The sequence below is a fragment of the Eriocheir sinensis genome, chromosome 1 (assembly GCF_024679095.1).
Source record: "Eriocheir sinensis breed Jianghai 21 chromosome 1, ASM2467909v1, whole genome shotgun sequence".
Classification (NCBI taxonomy): Eukaryota; Metazoa; Arthropoda; class Malacostraca; order Decapoda; family Varunidae; genus Eriocheir; species Eriocheir sinensis.
In genome coordinates this window covers 13,873,115-13,891,837 of record NC_066509.1, presented here as the reverse complement: position 1 = coordinate 13,891,837, position 18,723 = coordinate 13,873,115, and the positions used below count along the sequence as shown (strand labels likewise).

The 18,723-nt window shown below is 42.1% G+C and overlaps 1 protein-coding gene across 1 annotated transcript in view; it reads left to right on the top strand.

The window, feature by feature from the left end:
• LOC126995248 (phosphoribosylformylglycinamidine synthase-like) overlaps positions 1-15,651 on the top strand; it is an 88,117-nt gene extending 72,466 nt beyond the window's left edge. The window contains exons 17-28 of the mRNA XM_050854734.1: positions 6,531-6,635; positions 6,932-7,057; positions 7,634-7,861; positions 8,087-8,291; positions 8,501-8,681; positions 9,047-9,164; positions 9,357-9,552; positions 9,824-10,024; positions 10,173-10,340; positions 10,596-10,745; positions 10,984-11,112; positions 12,133-15,651. Coding sequence (XP_050710691.1) covers positions 6,531-6,635; positions 6,932-7,057; positions 7,634-7,861; positions 8,087-8,291; positions 8,501-8,681; positions 9,047-9,164; positions 9,357-9,552; positions 9,824-10,024; positions 10,173-10,340; positions 10,596-10,745; positions 10,984-11,112; positions 12,133-12,329 — 2,004 coding nt within the window. The 3' untranslated portion in view covers positions 12,330-15,651. The remainder of the gene's footprint in view (positions 1-6,530; positions 6,636-6,931; positions 7,058-7,633; positions 7,862-8,086; positions 8,292-8,500; positions 8,682-9,046; positions 9,165-9,356; positions 9,553-9,823; positions 10,025-10,172; positions 10,341-10,595; positions 10,746-10,983; positions 11,113-12,132) is intronic.
• Positions 15,652-18,723: the final 3,072 nt, after the last annotated feature.

Here is an 18,723-nt window from a genome sequence, read left to right as displayed (position 1 = left end):
ATTATCACTCCTCCTCCCTTTCCTTCTTTCCTATCTTTTCTCCAAATGTTGTACTTGCTCTTTCCCTCCAGCACAAGTTCCAGTTCTTTTACAAGCTTTGTTTCAACAATACATATAATATTTGGATCACTCTCCATTAAATAATCAGTTAGTTCAGTTTTCTTTGATATGACTATATATGTTTGTTTATGCAATTTTTAAACCTTTCCTCCCTTCTCCCTTTTTTTCCCCTCTTTCTATCAACACCCTTACTCCTTCCTTTTGCCTCCTATCCACCACTTCTTCAGTTTTTCGTTCTTCATTCTCCAAAAAAAATTCTTCTGATCTTTCATCATTTCTCTTTTTCACTTCATTTATCATTTCCTTAGCTTTCATTCTTTCATCCTCTAACATATTTCTCTTCACATATATTTGCTTATATTCTTCAGAGTTGTTTAGTTTCCATGATCTATTGAGTATAGTTTCTGTTGCCATTTGGGACCTTCGCTTTATCTTTAGTGGTCTGTTTTTTCCTCCTCGTATCTTCCCAATCTAGTTATTTTATCTGCTTCTTCCTCTATCTTTTCCTCCTCTTTAGTATTCATATTTCACTATACGCTTTTCACCTTACTCCTCTCGTAACTCTCTCTCTCTGAGCCTTCACTGTCTTTTTCTTCTTCCTTGACACCAAACACTATTACACACTTTTTCTTGGCTGCCGTGTCCCTCACCATTGCTTCTCTATTTTTTAGTACATTCACAACTTCTTTTTCTATGTCTTGCCTCTGTTCCTGTTGCTGTTGTTCTAGAATTTCCCTAAAGCTCATTTTTTCCTTGTCTTTTTCACTTCTCCACTCCTTCAATTCATCATTGACCACATCCTTAATCTTTTCCTCTACATTTACACCCGCACTCTGCTGATCATTTCCTATCTTCTTTGCTACCTCTCTTTTTATCATTTCTTCCATCTTCTCCATGTCTTCGTTTGTCCCCATTACACTCCTCTCTCCATTTTCAAAATTTATATCATGGTCTTTTTTTAATTTTTTCATCTTCACTTGTGCTATTTCTTTTTGGCTTTCCAACTGATCCTTAGTCAATTATTTCTTCTCAAGTTTTCCACCATTTTCTTTGTCTCTTCGTCTCTTCTCCTTGCCTCATCATCTCTCTTTTTCACTTCGGTCAGTGCCTGAATCACTTCTCCAAACTGCTTTCAACTTCCTCATTTCTATCACTATACTGTCACAGTCCTGCTCCACTTTGTTTATCCTTTTCCATTGTATAGTAGGTTCCATTGTTGATTTTGGCGTGAAGCCCTTAAAATTCTCTTCCCAGTCCTCTTCCCGCCGATTTGGAGAAGACGAATCTTTGTTTACCTTCCTTCCCACCTCCTTCCTCTCCTTCTCCTCCCGTTAAATTTATCACTTCTCGCTCTTTCATATTCCTCACAATTCCTAGACTCCTAGGAGACGGGACTAATCTACTTAGCTGTTGCTCGGGCCTTAATCGACTGGAAAATAGATTGTTGATCTCTGCCTCGTCTGTCCACGTCCTTTTGCTTCTGTTGTCGGCGTGTGTGTGTATGCAAATACACATAAATGGGCTCCTATTTTATTGTTTTTTCATATGTTAGCAGGTTGTGTTTTCATAGTATTGACTTCAGCTTGTAATATCCACAGCTTGAGACCAATTTCATGTCCTTTGTTATATTATTTTTCTCTATACATACATAACTTAACTTGGTTTCATGTCATTGGTAGGATCCCTAGCCTGTTTAGAAGTTGTTAGTAAAAGGTAACGTCTGAACTAAAGATGTATCCCCTTCCCTTCCACTAGTGGGGCGACAACAGGCACTGGTGGTCGGATCCGTGATGTGCAGGCGGCAGGTCGGGGCGGACATGTGGTGGCGGGCACTGCTGGCTACTGCTTTGGAAACCTACTGATCCCTGGTAAGCAGGGCAGCTTACCAGAGTCATCACTTTGTTTTCTGAAATATTCAACAACAGAAAGCTTGATTAATAATTTGAAGACTATATCATGCATATAGTATCAGTATATCATGCATATAGTATCAGTATCCTTAATGAAACAATCTTGATATATGAAGAATACTCAGTATGCTCACCTCCATTTACATAGACTATGACTTGCCCTGGGAGGAGAAGAATGCAGAATACCCCAGTAATTTTGCTTCACCACTTGAGGTTATCATAGAAGCCTCTAATGGAGCCTCAGACTATGGCAACAAATTTGGTGAGCCCGTCATTGCTGGGTTCGCTCGCTCATTTGGTCTTCTTTTGGGTGAGTGACAACTTTTTTGAACCACAAATTATGATTGTGGTCCATTTTATTTTCTAGGATATATACAGTATATGTCAATAATATAAACCATCTTTATTATTCATCATAAGGGAAAGTTGGAAAGTTTTTTTTTTAAACATACTGGTAAGTTGTGGAGAAATTGAGTGAGAAACAAAATTTGAAAGATTCCTAACCTCCAACCTTGGCTTGGCCCGGACACTGTTGTTACACACTCCAGGAGGTCCAAGTGGTGTAGAGCGACGGGAATGGATCAAGCCCATAATGTTCAGTGGAGGCCTCGGTACCCTGGATGCCACCATGGTCAAGAAAAGTCAACCTCAAGAGGGTATGCTGTTTATTTTGCTCTTTTAACTTCTGTATCACATTTGTATATTTTTGAGAAATTTTGCTTTTACAAAAATTACTTATTCTTAAGATGAATTTCTCCTGCTGGGAACTTCATGATCATTTCTGTCAATGAGGAATTAAGTGGCTTGTGTTTGGTGCAGGTTTTAGGGTGGTGAAAGTGGGTGGACCAGTGTACAGGATTGGGGTAGGTGGTGGAGCTGCTTCGTCCATACAGGTAAGCACACACACAACCACACTCACAATGACTAACAGTGATTCACTACTTTTGCATTGCTGCATTTTGAGCATACAATGTTAATCTTCATAACTACCAATGACTTATTCAGTAGATAACAAATTCTAGTTACTTGATGCCTTAAAAATTAATAAAAATCTTGTCTTTGTTATTAATTTCCAGTCATGTTAACCAGAGGCTACTTTTTCTTCCAGTAAACAAAAGCTAACTCAGGCTTATGAGAACTTAAAACAGCCCCCCTGAGAATGTTTTTGTTTTTAGGTTCAGGGGGACAATGAGCCCACACGTGACCTTGGGGCAGTCCAGCGAGGTGACCCAGAGATGGAGCAGAAGATGAACAGGGTCATTCGAGGCTGTCTGGAAATGGAAGTAAACCCTATTATGGCACTGCATGACCAGGGGGCCGGAGGCAATGGTGAGTTGATGGAAAGCTATGGTCACTCTGCCTCTAGGTATTATGATAGACAGCTCCAAGGATTGAGTGATTGAGTGTGACTGCAATATATGGATTGAATGGACATTCAGTATAGTGGGAATGGAAGCACATAAACACATTCTTTCAGAGCTTGGGATCGATCCCATCAGGTCTCATATGAGAGGCTCTATTCAGATTTTTCAGTAGTTGCAAAATAGTATCAGGAGTGAAGCAAACTAAACTCTTGTTACAGTGTTGGGGTTTTTTGGGATAAAGCGGGGGAAGGAATTATTCTCGTATCTTGTATGGTTGCAGTGTTTAGGACCAATAGAAAGTAGTTATATAAACCACCTGCAGCTTTCATTCTTGCATGCATTCATCATGATCTTGTTTTGGTTGTAGTATTTAATATCAAAGGTTAAGAAGATATTGCAAGTCCCTTCTTCCCATCATCACCATCTTTATCAACTTAACTCGTACCATGTCCTCGATCATGTATATAAACAAACTAAATTAGTGCAGTTATTTGTCTCCCATATAATCCACTCACAAAGACCCCAACCTGTTGCAGCTAATGTCCTGAAGGAGCTGATGGAGGGGTCTGGTGGAGTGGTGTTCCGTGATAGCTTCACCCTTGGAGACCCCACCTTGTCAACCCTGGAGGTTTGGGGAGCTGAATACCAGGAATCCAATGCCCTCTTGGTGCAGCCTAGTGACCTCCCTGCCCTTGCCCAGGTGGCTGCCAGGGAGAAGTGCCCTGTTGACACCACTGGCTACATCACCAGAGACAATAAGGTACTGTGCCACTACTGTCAGGGAAGCCACATCTGTGCAAGAATGTGTATTACCATATCACTATTTATTTCTTATCATTTGTGCTCATGATATAGTAATTCCATGACTCCTGTTGATCCAGGCTAGTGTAAGTAATGATTCTTTTCCAGCTTAGTCCAGGGAAACATTGATAAGAGACCCCTCCCTTAGGTTCGTTTAGTGGAGGGTCGATTGGAAGATGCGGCCACTCTGCTCAGCCATGGAGAAAGGCACCCAGTGGACCTGGACCTTGAGTGGGTACTGGGGAAGATGCCAAGGAAGGTTTGTCTCAATGAGCTTTTTAGTTAACAGAAACAAAGTGTGGCTTTTTTATAATATAATTGTGCTCCTCAGTAAATCATGCAACTCAAAACCTCATTTGTAAATTGCCACAATGATGGTCATTAATTGCCTTTAGGAATTTACTCCAGGGTATTATGTGGTTACTTGTTTTGCTAGTTTGTTTGACTCTAGATTACTGTCCCTCCAAATAGTCGTGAGCCACTGTCCCTGTATACGATTGTATACAACCGTTTGAAAATTAATACAAAAATCTGTGTATTACAGATTTTATTACAACTATTTTTATAAGAAACTACTATCATTTTGGAACTTGTTTATGCACGTATTATCTAAGGAAAATGAGCTAAGCACACAAAAAAATTATTGTAACTGGAACAGTAGTAAAAAAAGAAGAAAAGTTCCTTTCAAGACCCTTGGTAAGGCAGGTCTGCTGGTAGAGTCCTGGCTCGCCCAATGTTGAATCGAGAGGTCTTCTAGGATGCCCCAGCGCCCCCAGGCCTCATGGACCATGGGTTGATAGTCTTCTAGGATGCCTCAGCACCCCCAGGCCTCATGGACCATGGGTTGATATGGACCAGGCTGTCAAAGATCAAATATATTTTAATAATAATAAAAAAAAAGTCTGGAACCTCCTATAGCTCGTTGCTGCTTGCTGGGGTGGAGCAAGTAAATGATAAAGATGATAACAGTAATAGTAACAACTACCTAGGGTATCTGTGTGGCAGTGACACTTCCAGCTGGGGCATCTGAGCTGCAGCACAGTGGCCTACAGCATCATAGTCTTGCTGCTGGATAGTTCATTCTTGTATGAAAAAATGAGAAGAAAAATACAGGAATTCATAAAATATATACTAACAGTGGGGGGAAGGTGCTTAGGTGGCGGGAGAAGGGACGTTCAGCTTTTCCACCTGGGGCGCTCTACTCATCCCTGTCACCCCACCCTCTGCGCCTCCCTCGGGATGCCAACTATGTTGAAAAGAGAAATAGGGAATAAATAAGAAATTTGAAATAAAAAAATGAGCAATGATGACTGACTGACAAGAAGAAAATGGTTGGTATACAATTGTTCACACCAATACAGGCTTTTACTCACACTTGGGCGGAGCACTGGACACATGCGCGTACAGGTGTCTAGCCTACTCCTCCTCCCTCTGCCTGCAATTATGACTCCAGGCAGTGTAAAAACAGTTTTAAAACACTGTAATATGCCTGAAAGACAATTGAATGTGTCCTTACGTACCTCTATTTCACTGCCCCTGTATACGATAATCATTTTTGCAGCAGAAAATAAAACTTATGCACTGGAGCAAAAACAAACTTACCTCTCACATGTAGATCACACTGCAGACAGAAAACTTGTCGGTGGTGAAGATTGGTACTGCCTGGGTTCTTGTACACACTTGATAGGAATTCCGCTTGTGACGATAATCACAAGGGACAGTGATCTAGGTTAATGTAAAAAAGAGAGAAAAAAAAAAAAATGAATTTGAAAGTTTCATATCATTGAAAAAGTTACTACTATACCTCAATCAGTGTTATAAATGTTTTTCATTTAGCAATTTACATGGACCAAAGAGAGGGTGGAGCTACTGCCCCTGGTGTTGCTTGAATCCCTGAATGTGCAAGAGGCGCTGGAGAAGGTCCTAAGGTTGCCATCTGTTGCCAGCAAGCGCTACCTCACCAATAAGGTAAAGGAGAATGTTAAGTAGACTTAATGCAAGATTTATATAATTTTAGAAGTACTGTCATCTTGTCACATTAACTTCTTCAGTACCATGACGCAGTATATGAGTCATTTCATCTCTCGAACCATATCCTAGAGACGCTGTATGTGCGTCATGGTCATTGGACTATTCTACGTAGTCTGTAAAACCAGGATATGGCATGGAGGTTATGTTTTGTCTGCTTGTATTGAAGGGGTTAAGGTTAGAAGAGATTTTGTCTTGTCAATCTACATTAAATATTTATGGGCAAATTGAGGACTTCACAACAGGAAAAGTGTTTAATCTACCTCTATAGGTTTTTGTACTGATAATAAGCAGTCTTATTTGTTTGTAAAAATAAGAAGCAAGGCACAGGATAATCAGAAGAGGTACTACTGTTTTGTGTCCTTAGGTGGATCGATCAGTGACAGGCCTGGTGGCTCAGCAGCAGTGTGTTGGGCCCCTGCACACACCGCTGGCTGATGTTGCTGTCACTGCTGCATCATACTTCAGCAAGGTAGGAGAAAACTGAGTAAAGTGCACACCAAAAACATTTTAAGTTCTTATTCATGTTCCCTAATTTTGGTTAAGTTTTGTATTTGTCCACTTTTATTATGCATTAGTTTGGCAAAGTTGTTAACTTGCACTCTATAGTTACCTTGGAATCATGAGTTGGAAAAAAATATCTCATTTTTCTTGTAGTATTGAGGGAAATTCAGATCCAAAAATTAGAATAGTTTGATATTTAGCAACTTAAACATTATATATACCAAATAAACACATCTCCCTGAGGCTAATGCATTTCACTTACAGGAAGGAACTGCAACTAGCATTGGTGAGCAGCCTGTGAAGATACTGGTGGACCCTCAGGCTGGGGCTCGTCTAACGGTGCTGGAGGCTCTGGCCAACCTTGCAGCTGCTCCTGTCTCTCACCTAAAGGTCTGTGGCTTCCTAAGGCCCTGTCCACATGGGCATATAGTGTCTGCCGCAGACACAGACAAAAGCGAGGGTTTTGCCCATCCACAGCTCGCTCACTTGCCTCTGCCTTGCTTTTGTATGTGTATGCAGCGGACATTGTATGCCCGTGTGGATGGGGCTTAACCCATTCACTCCAGCGACGCCGACGTCGGCGTCCGACAGCGTTACCATATGGAAAGGGTTACTCCTCTTCTAAAACTCTTAATCCTCTCTTCCATTTCCTCTTAATCCTCTTCTAAATCTCATAAGAGGAAATGGAAGAGGATTAAGAGGAATTTAGAGGAGGATTGAGAGGTTTAGAAGAGGATTAATCCTCTTCCATTTCCTCTTGACCCTTTCCATACTGTGATGCCGACGTCTGCATCACGAATGGAAAGGGTTAAGGGAGATTCATTCACTAAGAGCTTAATGATTTGGTTCCAAATACACCCTAAACCATGGCAGCAAGAAATTGACAATTAATAGAACCTTGAATATCAAACTGTTGCATATTATTTTTCATTTACACTAATGATTTATTTCTTTTCACGATGGCAGGATGTGAAATGTTCAGCTAACTGGATGTGGCCTGCCAAGCTTCCAGGCGAGGGTTGGTCACTGTACCAAGCATGTGAGGCCATGTGTGAAATCCTGAAGACGGTGGGTGTTGGTGTAGATGGTGGGAAGGACTCGCTAAGCATGGCTGCTAGAGTGTCGGGCGGGGTAGTGAAGGCACCACCGGGCCTGGTCGTCTCTACTTATGCGCCATGTCCTGACATTACCAAGGTGAGGAGACACTGAATGCCTGTAGTCTTGGTTAGGGGTGATGGGTAGTGACAATGATTATGTTTTGTGATGCAATAAATTTTCATAAGAAAATAAGTATGAGCTGCTGTCAATCTATTGGTTTTATGAAACTGTGCATACCACGAACAAAAATGCAGCTTAGAGGTCTGAGCTCAACATTAGAAAAAAGTGGTGCAAGTAAGCAGGTTAGTGTCTGTGATACAGGTTGTGACACCAGACCTGAAGAGCCCGGGCCGAGGGGAGGTTGGCGAACTCCTGTGGGTGCGTCCTGTCCCAGGCCACGCCCGACTGGCCGGGTCAGCACTGGCACAAGTGTTTGGCCAGGTGGGGAATGACTGTCCAGATGTTGATAAGCACCACATTGAAGCCTTTGTTGCTGCATTCAACCTTATTCAACAGCTGCTTGCTGGTCAGTATTCTCTGATCTACATCATTAAATTTTTAAGATAGAATTATTAATTAAGACTGTTGGCATTGTCGATAGTGTATAAATATACAAGTCTTTGTGAATCACTGAACTTTTCATTCATAATTATTTTTCTTAGTTTTTATCTTTGAAATAGTTTTCAGGTAAGGCATTCAAGTGAAAAATGCTGATCATTTTTTCACTGCTTTCAGAGGATGTTATTCTGGCACTACATGATATAAGTGATGGTGGGCTGGTGACCTGTCTGCTGGAGATGTGTGTGGCTGGCTGGGGAGGAGCCAACGTGGATATTCCCCCAGCACCAGCCCCTCCACCCACAGCCACAGACCAAGTACCTCCCACTCTTGCTGCTCTCTTCAGTGAGGAAGTTGGGTATGTTACCTACAACATCGTATTTTTTGGATCATTGTCATCACATTGAAATGAGATGATTCAAAAGACTCCAATTCATTGAGGTTAAAACCTAATGGCTATTATAGAATTGGAAAATACTTTGCAAGAAAAATGCATCCTTTTTTTTCTGTTTCTGTTTTCTATATTTCTGTCTGCTTTTTTAATACTAGGGTGTTACACAAAATGGGTTTGTTGACAAAGCTAAATGAATCACAAATCTTGTGTAGTATTTACCAGTGATAACCATGTTCAAACTTTGTCAATTAAGAGATTTCTTGAGAAGTGACAGATCCCATTCATATAAAAAATAGGCTGCACACTGTCATGCTATAAGGTTCCTGCAGGTGGGTGATGGAGGTGAGCAGCGGCCGAGGCCCTGATATAGTGCGCAGGTTTACAAGCAGTGGTGTTCCTGGCACATGTCGTCTGGGCACCACCACCAGCGCTGGACCCCAGGCACAGGTAGCCCATCTTTATCCACTATATCCCTGATGCTTATCCTTCAGGTTAAAAATTAGCAAACCTGTTGTATGAAAGTATTTTATTAAATTTTTAAATAGTTTACATACAATTGAAATTATGAACCTACAAAAAGTAAATATGCTATAAACAAGTTTTGCACTCAAAGTTTACCATCGTTGTCTTGCTTTCTAGTTTGATGTCCGCATTGGAGGAAAAGATTCTATAAAAATGACTCTCCTGGAGGCTGCCAAACACTGGGAAGAAACAAGTTACCAGTTGGAAAGGTTTCAGACCAACCCAAATTGTGCCAGGCAGGAGTACTGTAGCCTGGAGAGCTTCACCCACACCGCTTACCATGTTCCCTTCTCTTATCGGGACTTTGTGTTAGGTGGGAGAAATTAACCTTATATTTGCTTGACTAAAGTAATTTGACATTAAATATAAGATTACAGTCTTAAAAATGCTTCAAAAAATAATGTATAGGATCATAATATAAAAATATGATGGTAATTTTCAAGAAACCTAAGTAATTTGAAATTGACTCCATAAGCCCCCCAAAATCTGTGGATAAAGTTGTTTGTTACAGATGTTCTGACTCAAGCTTCAGATGCCAAGTAGCAACTGTAACCTCTGCATCCACTCTTTTCTTTGTGCTGCAGGACCAGAGAGGAGCAGTGTAAGTGTGGCCCGTGTTGCTGTGCTGCGGGAGGAGGGAACCAACGGCGACAGAGAGATGGTGTCAGCTCTACTCCAGGCTGGCTTCTGTGTGCATGATGTCACCATGTCAGACCTTCTGGGTGGGGGCACCTTACTCCAAGACTTTAGGGGTGTGGTCTTTCCAGGAGGCTTCAGCTATGCAGGTAAGTTGCATTCTTTCGTAAAAATAAAAATAAATAAATAAATAAAAGCTTAGAGATGTGGCCATACGTACATGTCAGAGCAGCATAGAGAATGACTTTACTAACAGCTATTAGATATTTGGTTTTAAGCCGTTTTCTTCCACTCCAGACGTGTTGGGGTCAGCAGTGGGCTGGGCAGGGGTGGTGCGTGGCCATGAGGGGCTGAGGACAGCTCTTGAGTCATGGCACAATAGCCCCAACACATTCTCTCTGGGTGTGTGCAATGGATGCCAGCTGATGGCACTGCTTGGCTGGCTAGACCCTCCTGGCCTCAGTGGTGAGTCAGTTAAACATCTCTAACCTGACTGAGGTGGCTTAACCTACTTCGGTAACTTGACATTTTTAATATTTTTCCAGTTACTTATATGATAGTTTGTAATTTATTGTGCCTTTGGACACACACTTAAGGTAAATTCCTGTAGTAAATAAGACACCAGAGTTATTGATAGAGAGACTTGTGTGAATTGTAAATACACAGTTATTATATTTCTACTAATGCTTTGTTGTGGGTGTTACTTTTAACCCCTGCCAGAAGCCAAGTCTCCTGCTGTGGTTCTCAAAGGCAACAACTCGGGTCGGTTTGAGTCACGATGGTCTAAAGTCCGCATAGAGAAGACCAACTGTGTGTTGCTGAAGGGAATGGAAGGAGCCAAACTAGGGGTGTGGGTGGCTCATGGGGAAGGTCAGTGTGCAAAGTGTTGTGTGAGTTATATTGCATGTGCATGCATGAGTTGTTTACAGTACATACATTGCACATTTATATAATCCAATCTGTATAAAATTAATGAGGAAACTTATTGTATGTTTGTGTGTATTGCACTGTATGTGCCCACATGTGAGAGTTGCTTAGAATACTGACATTGTTCCTTTTTGTAAACCACTAGTACAGAACTCAACACTTAATTGCATTGTGTGTGCAGGTCGGTTCACTTATTGGAGCAGCGCTGTGGCTGATGCGATGGAGACCAGCGGGTGTGTGGCGCTGCGTTACTTGGGTCCAAATGATGAGCCAACACAACGCTATCCCTTCAACCCCAATGGCTCTCCAGGTAAATCTCCTCTGCTCACTTTCAGCTTTCTCAGATCAAGAGGATAACAGCACCTCAAGATAAAGACATTATCTCGGTCTATTCTGTAAGAATCTTGTTTATTTCTCAGAATTTACATTTACATGCCTATCAGCTTCTGAGTAAATGTATCACATTGCCGATAGTGGATTAGAAAGTGGTATTGAAGTGTTGCATCCTCAACACTAGTCGGTGTCACAAAAGTTGTCGAGGATAATCCTTCAGTGAGGGACTGGCGGACTTGGTATCATTGCTTGGGTGATGGTACTGTGAGCTCATTTGCCGATTCTTAACTTGTTCTGAAATTGACTTTTTCTTATCAAAACCCTTTTTGAGTTTTAAGGTAACAGATTGTACCAATAGAAACTAATTGCTTAATAACTTTGATAAATATGTGCCATTTGAACTATTGTAGATAAATCTGAAACGACATTCATAACTGCACGTGGACGGACAATGTCAAGCTACTTAAGTGGCAAATTGATATATATTTATATTTAAGGCCTGATAACTTGTCATACTACTACAAAATGGTGAACTACAATCCACACATTGTCATTTGTTAACTAGTTTATTGTAAGATTTGGTATATTTTTAGTCTTGTCTTAGTCATAATGTGTAGTGTTGCAACGTAGTCATAGTCATTAAGGCAAAAACCTTCTCTTTCATCTATCATTAATCCTGAACTGTATCTCCATTATTTGTGGGAATTAAATAGCTATAGAGAAGAGTGATTATAAGAATAACTACATTTAGATACCAACAGTGTTGATTTTATTTAAGAGGTAGCAGAGAGGGAGAGACAGTAGACGATGTCATGGCAAACAAAATTTGCTGCAGGTTAGATCTAGTAAACAACAGGCCAATGAGCATCATAGAGACCATCACCGAAGCAATGATGCCAAGTCCATGAGTTCATCCCTGTAGGATTATCCCTGCCATCTTTTGTAAAACTGACTATAGTCCAAATGGAATACATGTTTAGTAATGTATTTGTTTCAGGTGGGGTAGCAGGCATAACATCAGCCTGTGGCCGGCACTTGGCCCTCATGCCTCACCCCGAGAGATGTGTCCTCACCTGGCAGTGGCCACACTTGGCTCCTCCATTGTTGTCTCCACCTGGACAGTCTCCCAGACTGACTGCTCCCTGGAGTAAACTCTTCCAGAATGCCTTTGACTGGTGTCTTGAACATCAGTAATATCAGAGCAGCTTGGTGAAGTAGATTTCCTGAAGTTATGATGAATATTAATTAGAAAGATGACCAGTAGCATATATAAATGTTTCTTGGATTTGAATTTATTTTGTTCAGTAATTTTCTTAATGAAAACAATGAATTGTGTAAAAGCCCCTTTTTGCTGGCTCAGACATGAGCAATGAATTGGTGCTGATAGGTGTTTGGAGAATGAAGGGTTGTGTTCCCATTACAAAGTACATATACATGTAATAATGTTTTGGCAAAGATTTATATTATTCTAATACTGTTGCTCAATCTTTGTATTGTTGGTTGTTGAATTATACTCTAATTTGTCATAGTTAACTTTTATTTCAATGTGGGATGGTTTTCCTCTGGCTAGTGACTTCATGCTGGGTAACATTGTGTTATACAGTAATTTGTCTAGATATCTTCCTTTCAGATAACATATACAAGGTTCAAAAGTTCAAGCTGGGGAGAGGAGGCAAGTGTGTCATGGAGGATATTTCCACATCCAAACTAACTAACTGGGAGCATACTTCAGGCAGCATGTTGCTTCACTCACCCACCACCTCCACTCCAGACAGTCCCTCTGAGCAGGCCTCCATGCAGCTACCCTTTCCATTCAAAGTCCCTCCTGGCAGGATCAGTCAGCTTACCCTCAGATATGAGTTATGTGAGTGTCCCCTTGGTCTTCTCCACTCAGGCTTGTCTTGTATGGAAACAATGCTATGGGCAGGATCAACATTCAGGGAGTTATGCCACGTGCCCATATAGTTAGAATTGATGTTCAAGGACTATCAACAACATCATATACTTGTGCTGAGCAAGTCCATATAATACCATGGGCCAGGCTAATCCATTGACTGAGTTCCTGGTAAGATCCACCCTTGTTATGCATGATGCTACAAGGTATGTGAAACTATTGGTGACCTAAATGACATCACCACATGCAGCACTGTGAGAGCCATCACCAGGACCTTCAGTGAATTCTGTGAGAAGTACAGCATCATCAGCATTAATTAAGAAGCTCGGTGACCATGATGTCACCAACAGATGCTCTGCAACAACTTTGCATAGTACCTAGCCCATGCAAGTGTTGGAAAGTAATGGAACAAGAACGTACCCCTGCCTCAGTTCTGAATCAGGATGGAAGAAGCTGGAAATGCCTCCCTGACACTTCACAGTACTCTCAGTTCCAGAATAAAGTCCAGTCATCAGGTCAATAATCCTTGCAGGAATCCTACAGATTCACGGGATGTCCCAGCGTGCCTTACAATGCACTGAGTCAAATGTCTTCTTGAGATTGATATAAGCTGTGAGTAGCCTCTATTAAAATTCGCATCGGTATTCCACAAGGATGTGAAGTGCTAGGATCTTGTCAGTCGTTGGCTTGCTGGGCATGCTGACTACTCAGGTCTCTGAAACTTTAGATGAGATTTCAATTCGCATCAGCAGAAGATGAGTGAACACTTTGCTTGGCACACTGAGCAGGATAATACCATGGTAATTGTTGCGGTTCTATTGGTCCCCTTTTCAGACGGACAACCAATCCCCCTTTTTCACTCCAGAGGAATGGCACTGAACTGCCACATGGCAGACAGCACTGCATGCAATCTATAGATCATGTCTTCACCCCCTGGCATTCAGCATATCTGCACTGATATTACTGATCCCAGCTGCCTTTCCACCCTTCAACTTCCTCACAGCCTCTCTCACCTTCACAAGAGAGGGTTGGTGTTTTGTCCATTAGAGGATCACCACCCATCATCTGCAAACCACAAACCAGCTAGAGGGAGTTATCTGGTGTATCAGCAGCCACCATCTGCAAACCAGCTAAAGGGAGTTATTTGGTGTATCAGCAGCCACCATCTGCAAACCAGCTAGAGGGAGCTATCCTCTTAGGGGGTCTGCCTTGTACAGCTGCTCAAAGTACTCAGCCCAATGACCCAGATACCCATCTGCATTTGATACTCTCTTCCCATCAGCCATTCAGAGTACTTGTCTTGGTTGTAGATTTGGAGGAGAGATTCTTCAGAGCTAAGATGGCAAGTCTAAGGTCATTTACATTAAGACAACCCTCGACTTCCTCCGCAAGACTTGAGACATAAATCTTCTTATCCCTTCTCAGAAAGGTTCTAGTCCATTGTGACAAAGTCATGTATTGCTCAGTCCCCAGCCATCCTGGCAGTATGATTCTCCTCTATTCTCCAGTGTCTCCCTCGAGGCAACTCCACTCCTATACCTTGGACGCTCTCAAATGCAGTCCTTGGCAGCTTTGAGAGTTTCATGTTTAAACTATCCCACAACTCCCCAGGGTCCTCCAACCAATTTGAGACTGCCACTACATACTCCTGAGCACACACCTGGTCCCTCAGTTTCTCAAGATGGAATCCCAGAGGAATGTATCTTGAGAGTTTCTTGGATCTGATGTGTATCCTCAGTGTTGCAACAAGTATGTGGTTGGTGGCAAAGAACTTGGCACTCCGGAAAACCGTACCATTCTGAGGGATCCTCCAAAGATTACTAATGAGGATGTACTTGATCACTTTAACCATACCGTCAGTATTGCTATACCAAGTCAATCGGTGAGGCTCATGTCTCTGGAACAGGAACCAGCAACCCTCAGACTTCTGGATTTTCCAAAGTTTAGGAGGCAAGAACTAAGTTTCTGGTGCCAGAGCCATGGGGACCAACATATAACTCAGAGACAACTCTATATGTGCCAGTAACTGATGATGAAAACTGAGGGTGGTGGTGTTACACTCTGCACTCGCTCAGCATTAGACCAGTGCCCCCACAGGACAGTTTCACTGTCATGGATGACTTTAACGCTACTATAGTCGGTTTCATTCCATCTGTTCATTCGCGAGTGTGGATGTGGCACACGTGCAATGCTAGTTCATGATTGAGTGAACATCCATTGTTGTAATGAATATTAAATTTTTTGGGGGGAATATATTTGAATGTTTATGTATAAAAAAAACCCACTTTATATAATCCCAAACATGCATGTTTGCATTGGCAATATACCATTCAAGCACATGAAAGATAAGCTTGTATCAAACAGCTTAGTCAGATCATATTCTAATGGACAATGGCTTTTAAAAACTATAATTATTTAGCTCACTTCAGGTACATAAAAAGACATCTGCCTTTGTCAGTGCAAATAAAAGTTATTTTGATTATTTAGTGCATGTAAATCCCTAAGTATATTTGAAATAGCCTAGTATCACATTCGGCAATATTTCACGCTACTTCCAATATTACCCATGTGGTTCACATGCAATATATTACTAAAATACCTTTTAATTATACTTTCAGAACTTCATGTCTTTTTCTGTACTTGAAATGAGATAAAGCTTATTAACCCTTTCATTGCTAAACGCTTGCAGCAGGCGTTAGGCGTATTTGCTGGTGGCGCTAAACGCCCGCTGCGACCTCCACCCGCACTCAAATCTCCCGCGTATGAGTGTGTTCCAACACTAATTCTCACAACACAGGATTGCCAATTGAGTGGGTTCTTCACTAAATTTGGTGGAAAATTATATAAGCCCAGTGCGGCAAATCTACGGACGAGTAACTGGTGGATGTTCTTGCCCAATATAGCGGCATTTTTGCATAGCTTCACCTATCACCGACTGATTCTTTGACCAAATAGTTGTAAATATTGCAGTTGGCAATGCTCCCTTGCCAGAATCTGAAGAAAAGATGTCCGCAGTTCCCTCAATATGGCTGATCATCAAGCACGCACTTACGTAAGTGTTAACATTCAACACTCCCTGAACGTGCATGTACGTTCGCAAGAGAGGCATACATAACCGGCTCCTATAGATCTGGACCTCCTCTTTCCAATGGTGTTTTTGGTTTTTAGCTGTGATGAATAGTTTTTGAGATACAGAGGTTAAAAGAGACCCCGAATTGGCCTGCCCGACTATGCCTGAGGGGATAGTTGCGTCCACACTGCGCGCAAGGAAAGGGTTAATTAGTGTTCATTCATGTATGATCTGACTTGATTGATTGATACAAGCTTGTCTTTCATCTGCTTGTATGGTATATTATCGATGCAAATTGGCATGTTAGGGATTTATACAAGAATGTGTGAGGGTTCTTTGAAAATATAAACATTCAAATCTCTTACTGACGAAATAGTTTTTATCATGAGCTACAATGCGCATGTGCCACTTCTCTCAGAATCCACGCTTTGTGAATGGACAGATGAAATGAAACGAACTACGCTGGCACTGACAGAGTTGACTTTCTTTAAGTTGTGTGTTGGTCCCCATGGTTCTAGTACCAGGAGCACCAACAGCTCTCTCCTCCTGAATTTTGGAAGATTCTGGAGGTTGAGAAGACCAGAGCTGGATTGCTGGACTAGGTATAGCAATTCTGGAAAGATTAATCACATCCTTGTAAGCACTCAAGAAGATCCTCCAGAACTACAGGGTTTTCTGGAGTGTTGAGTTTGTTGTAACCGACATTGTTGGAACACTCAATCTTTATGTCAAGTTGAGAAGAATCTCAAGATGTAACAATATTGTTTCATTGTGAATGAAAGACTTGCCTTGTGCTCATGAGTATGCAGTGACAGTCTCAAATAAGTTCAATGTGCTCAGTGCCCTTGACGACCCTATAAAACTGAGATACCTTCAGACGTGAAATTCTTCAAGCTACAAAGGAGTGCACTGGAGTGCATCTGAATTCGAGGAATGGTTTTGCTTCAAGGAGACGCTGTATCATTTTGAGGAGTCACACTGCCAGACTTGCTGGAAATAGGGTCTGATATTGGACTCTGCCACATATAGGACTAGAGGTCTCCTGGGCAGACACAAGGAGAAACTTGTCAGGAGGCTTGCTGAGGATGTTTAGAGCCATTTCAATGTAAATGGGTAGGCGGTGGCTGAAGTGGTAGCGTGCTGGGCCCACATTCACCGCATGATGGACAACATGAGTTCGAATCCCCACGCTACCACCTCGGATTTTTGTCACCGCCGAGTGGCTTAAAACTACCCACATGCTGTCCTGAAGGAAGAAGGAGTTCCGGGGGGCAGCATGAGCCAAGAGAAGATGGCGCCACTATAAATACTTGCCTGCGCAATGACGGGCTGGGGCCGACTACCATCCAGGCCCCTCAAGCAAGCCTACCAGCGCAATAGGCGGAGACGTAAAAAAAAAAATAAATAAATATATAAATAAAATAAAAAAAATAAAACTCTTCCAACCTGCCAAATGAGCCCTGAAGAAACTCTTTGAACCTGCCTCTCAGGTGAGCAAAATCCAAACAACAAATGGTTGCCTTATGTCAGACATGGATGGGCAGAAGGCTCATTAGACTGAGGACTTTGAGCAGTTATACAAGGTGAACCCTCTGAACGGGCAGCTTCAGCTGCTGAGTTGCAAACAGTGGATGGTGATCCACCTATTGATGAAAGACCATCCTCTGTTGACATTGGGATATGCAAGGTTGATGGGTGGAAAGGCAGCTGGTATTTGTAACATCAGTGTGGAGCTGCTCAAAGTTGAAGGTGAGGCCATGATCTGCAGGTTGCATGTGGTCTTCACTTTCATATGGCAATCTGGCATCATTCCTCCTGCCTGTTAGAGGGGACTGGCCATCCCAATCTGGAAAGAAAACAGCTGGGACTGCAACGACTACAGCAGTATTACACTGCTCAGTGTGCTTGGCAAGGTGCTTGCCCATCTATTGTTCATGTGCATCTGCAACTAGCTGCCGAAGCTGCAGAGACCTGAGCAGTTCCAAGTTCATGCCTAGTTAGTGAACTATAATCATATCCTCGTGTTTCATGTACTTGTAAGAGTGCTGATACTAGTTTTGACTAGGGATACTTGCAGCCAGATCTCAGGAAGGCACTTGATTCAAGTGCATCAAGCAGCACTCTAGAGAGCTGCTGTGACTCATGGGATTCCTGCGATGACCATTGGTCTTACTCTGGGACTGAAAGTGCTGTGAAGTGTGGGTGTGTGTGTCCAGCCTCTCTCCTGTGAACATGTAAATGAGGTAAGACTGTGTCTTTGCCCCATCACTTTTCGACACTTGCATGGCTGAGACATGGGCACTGAATAGTGACTTGAGGAGGCAGAGTGATGTCTTTGTAAATAGCTTATGCAGAATCATATCACTGAAGTGACTGTCAAACTAGTGTTAACTTCATGAGACTGATTCGAGGCCTATTGCCTGCATGGTCCATGAACACCAACTCCGGCTATACAGGCATGTACTCAAAAGCTGACCCTGCTCACAGGGTTGTTTCCGAAAGAGAATCCTGAGGGAAGGAGGGAACACCCACAAATATTGTGGCTTGAGCAAGTTGTTAGATCTTGTAATCAAATATACTTGGGATGGGAAGGCCTGCATGGAGACTAGCCCCAGGTTTGTCAT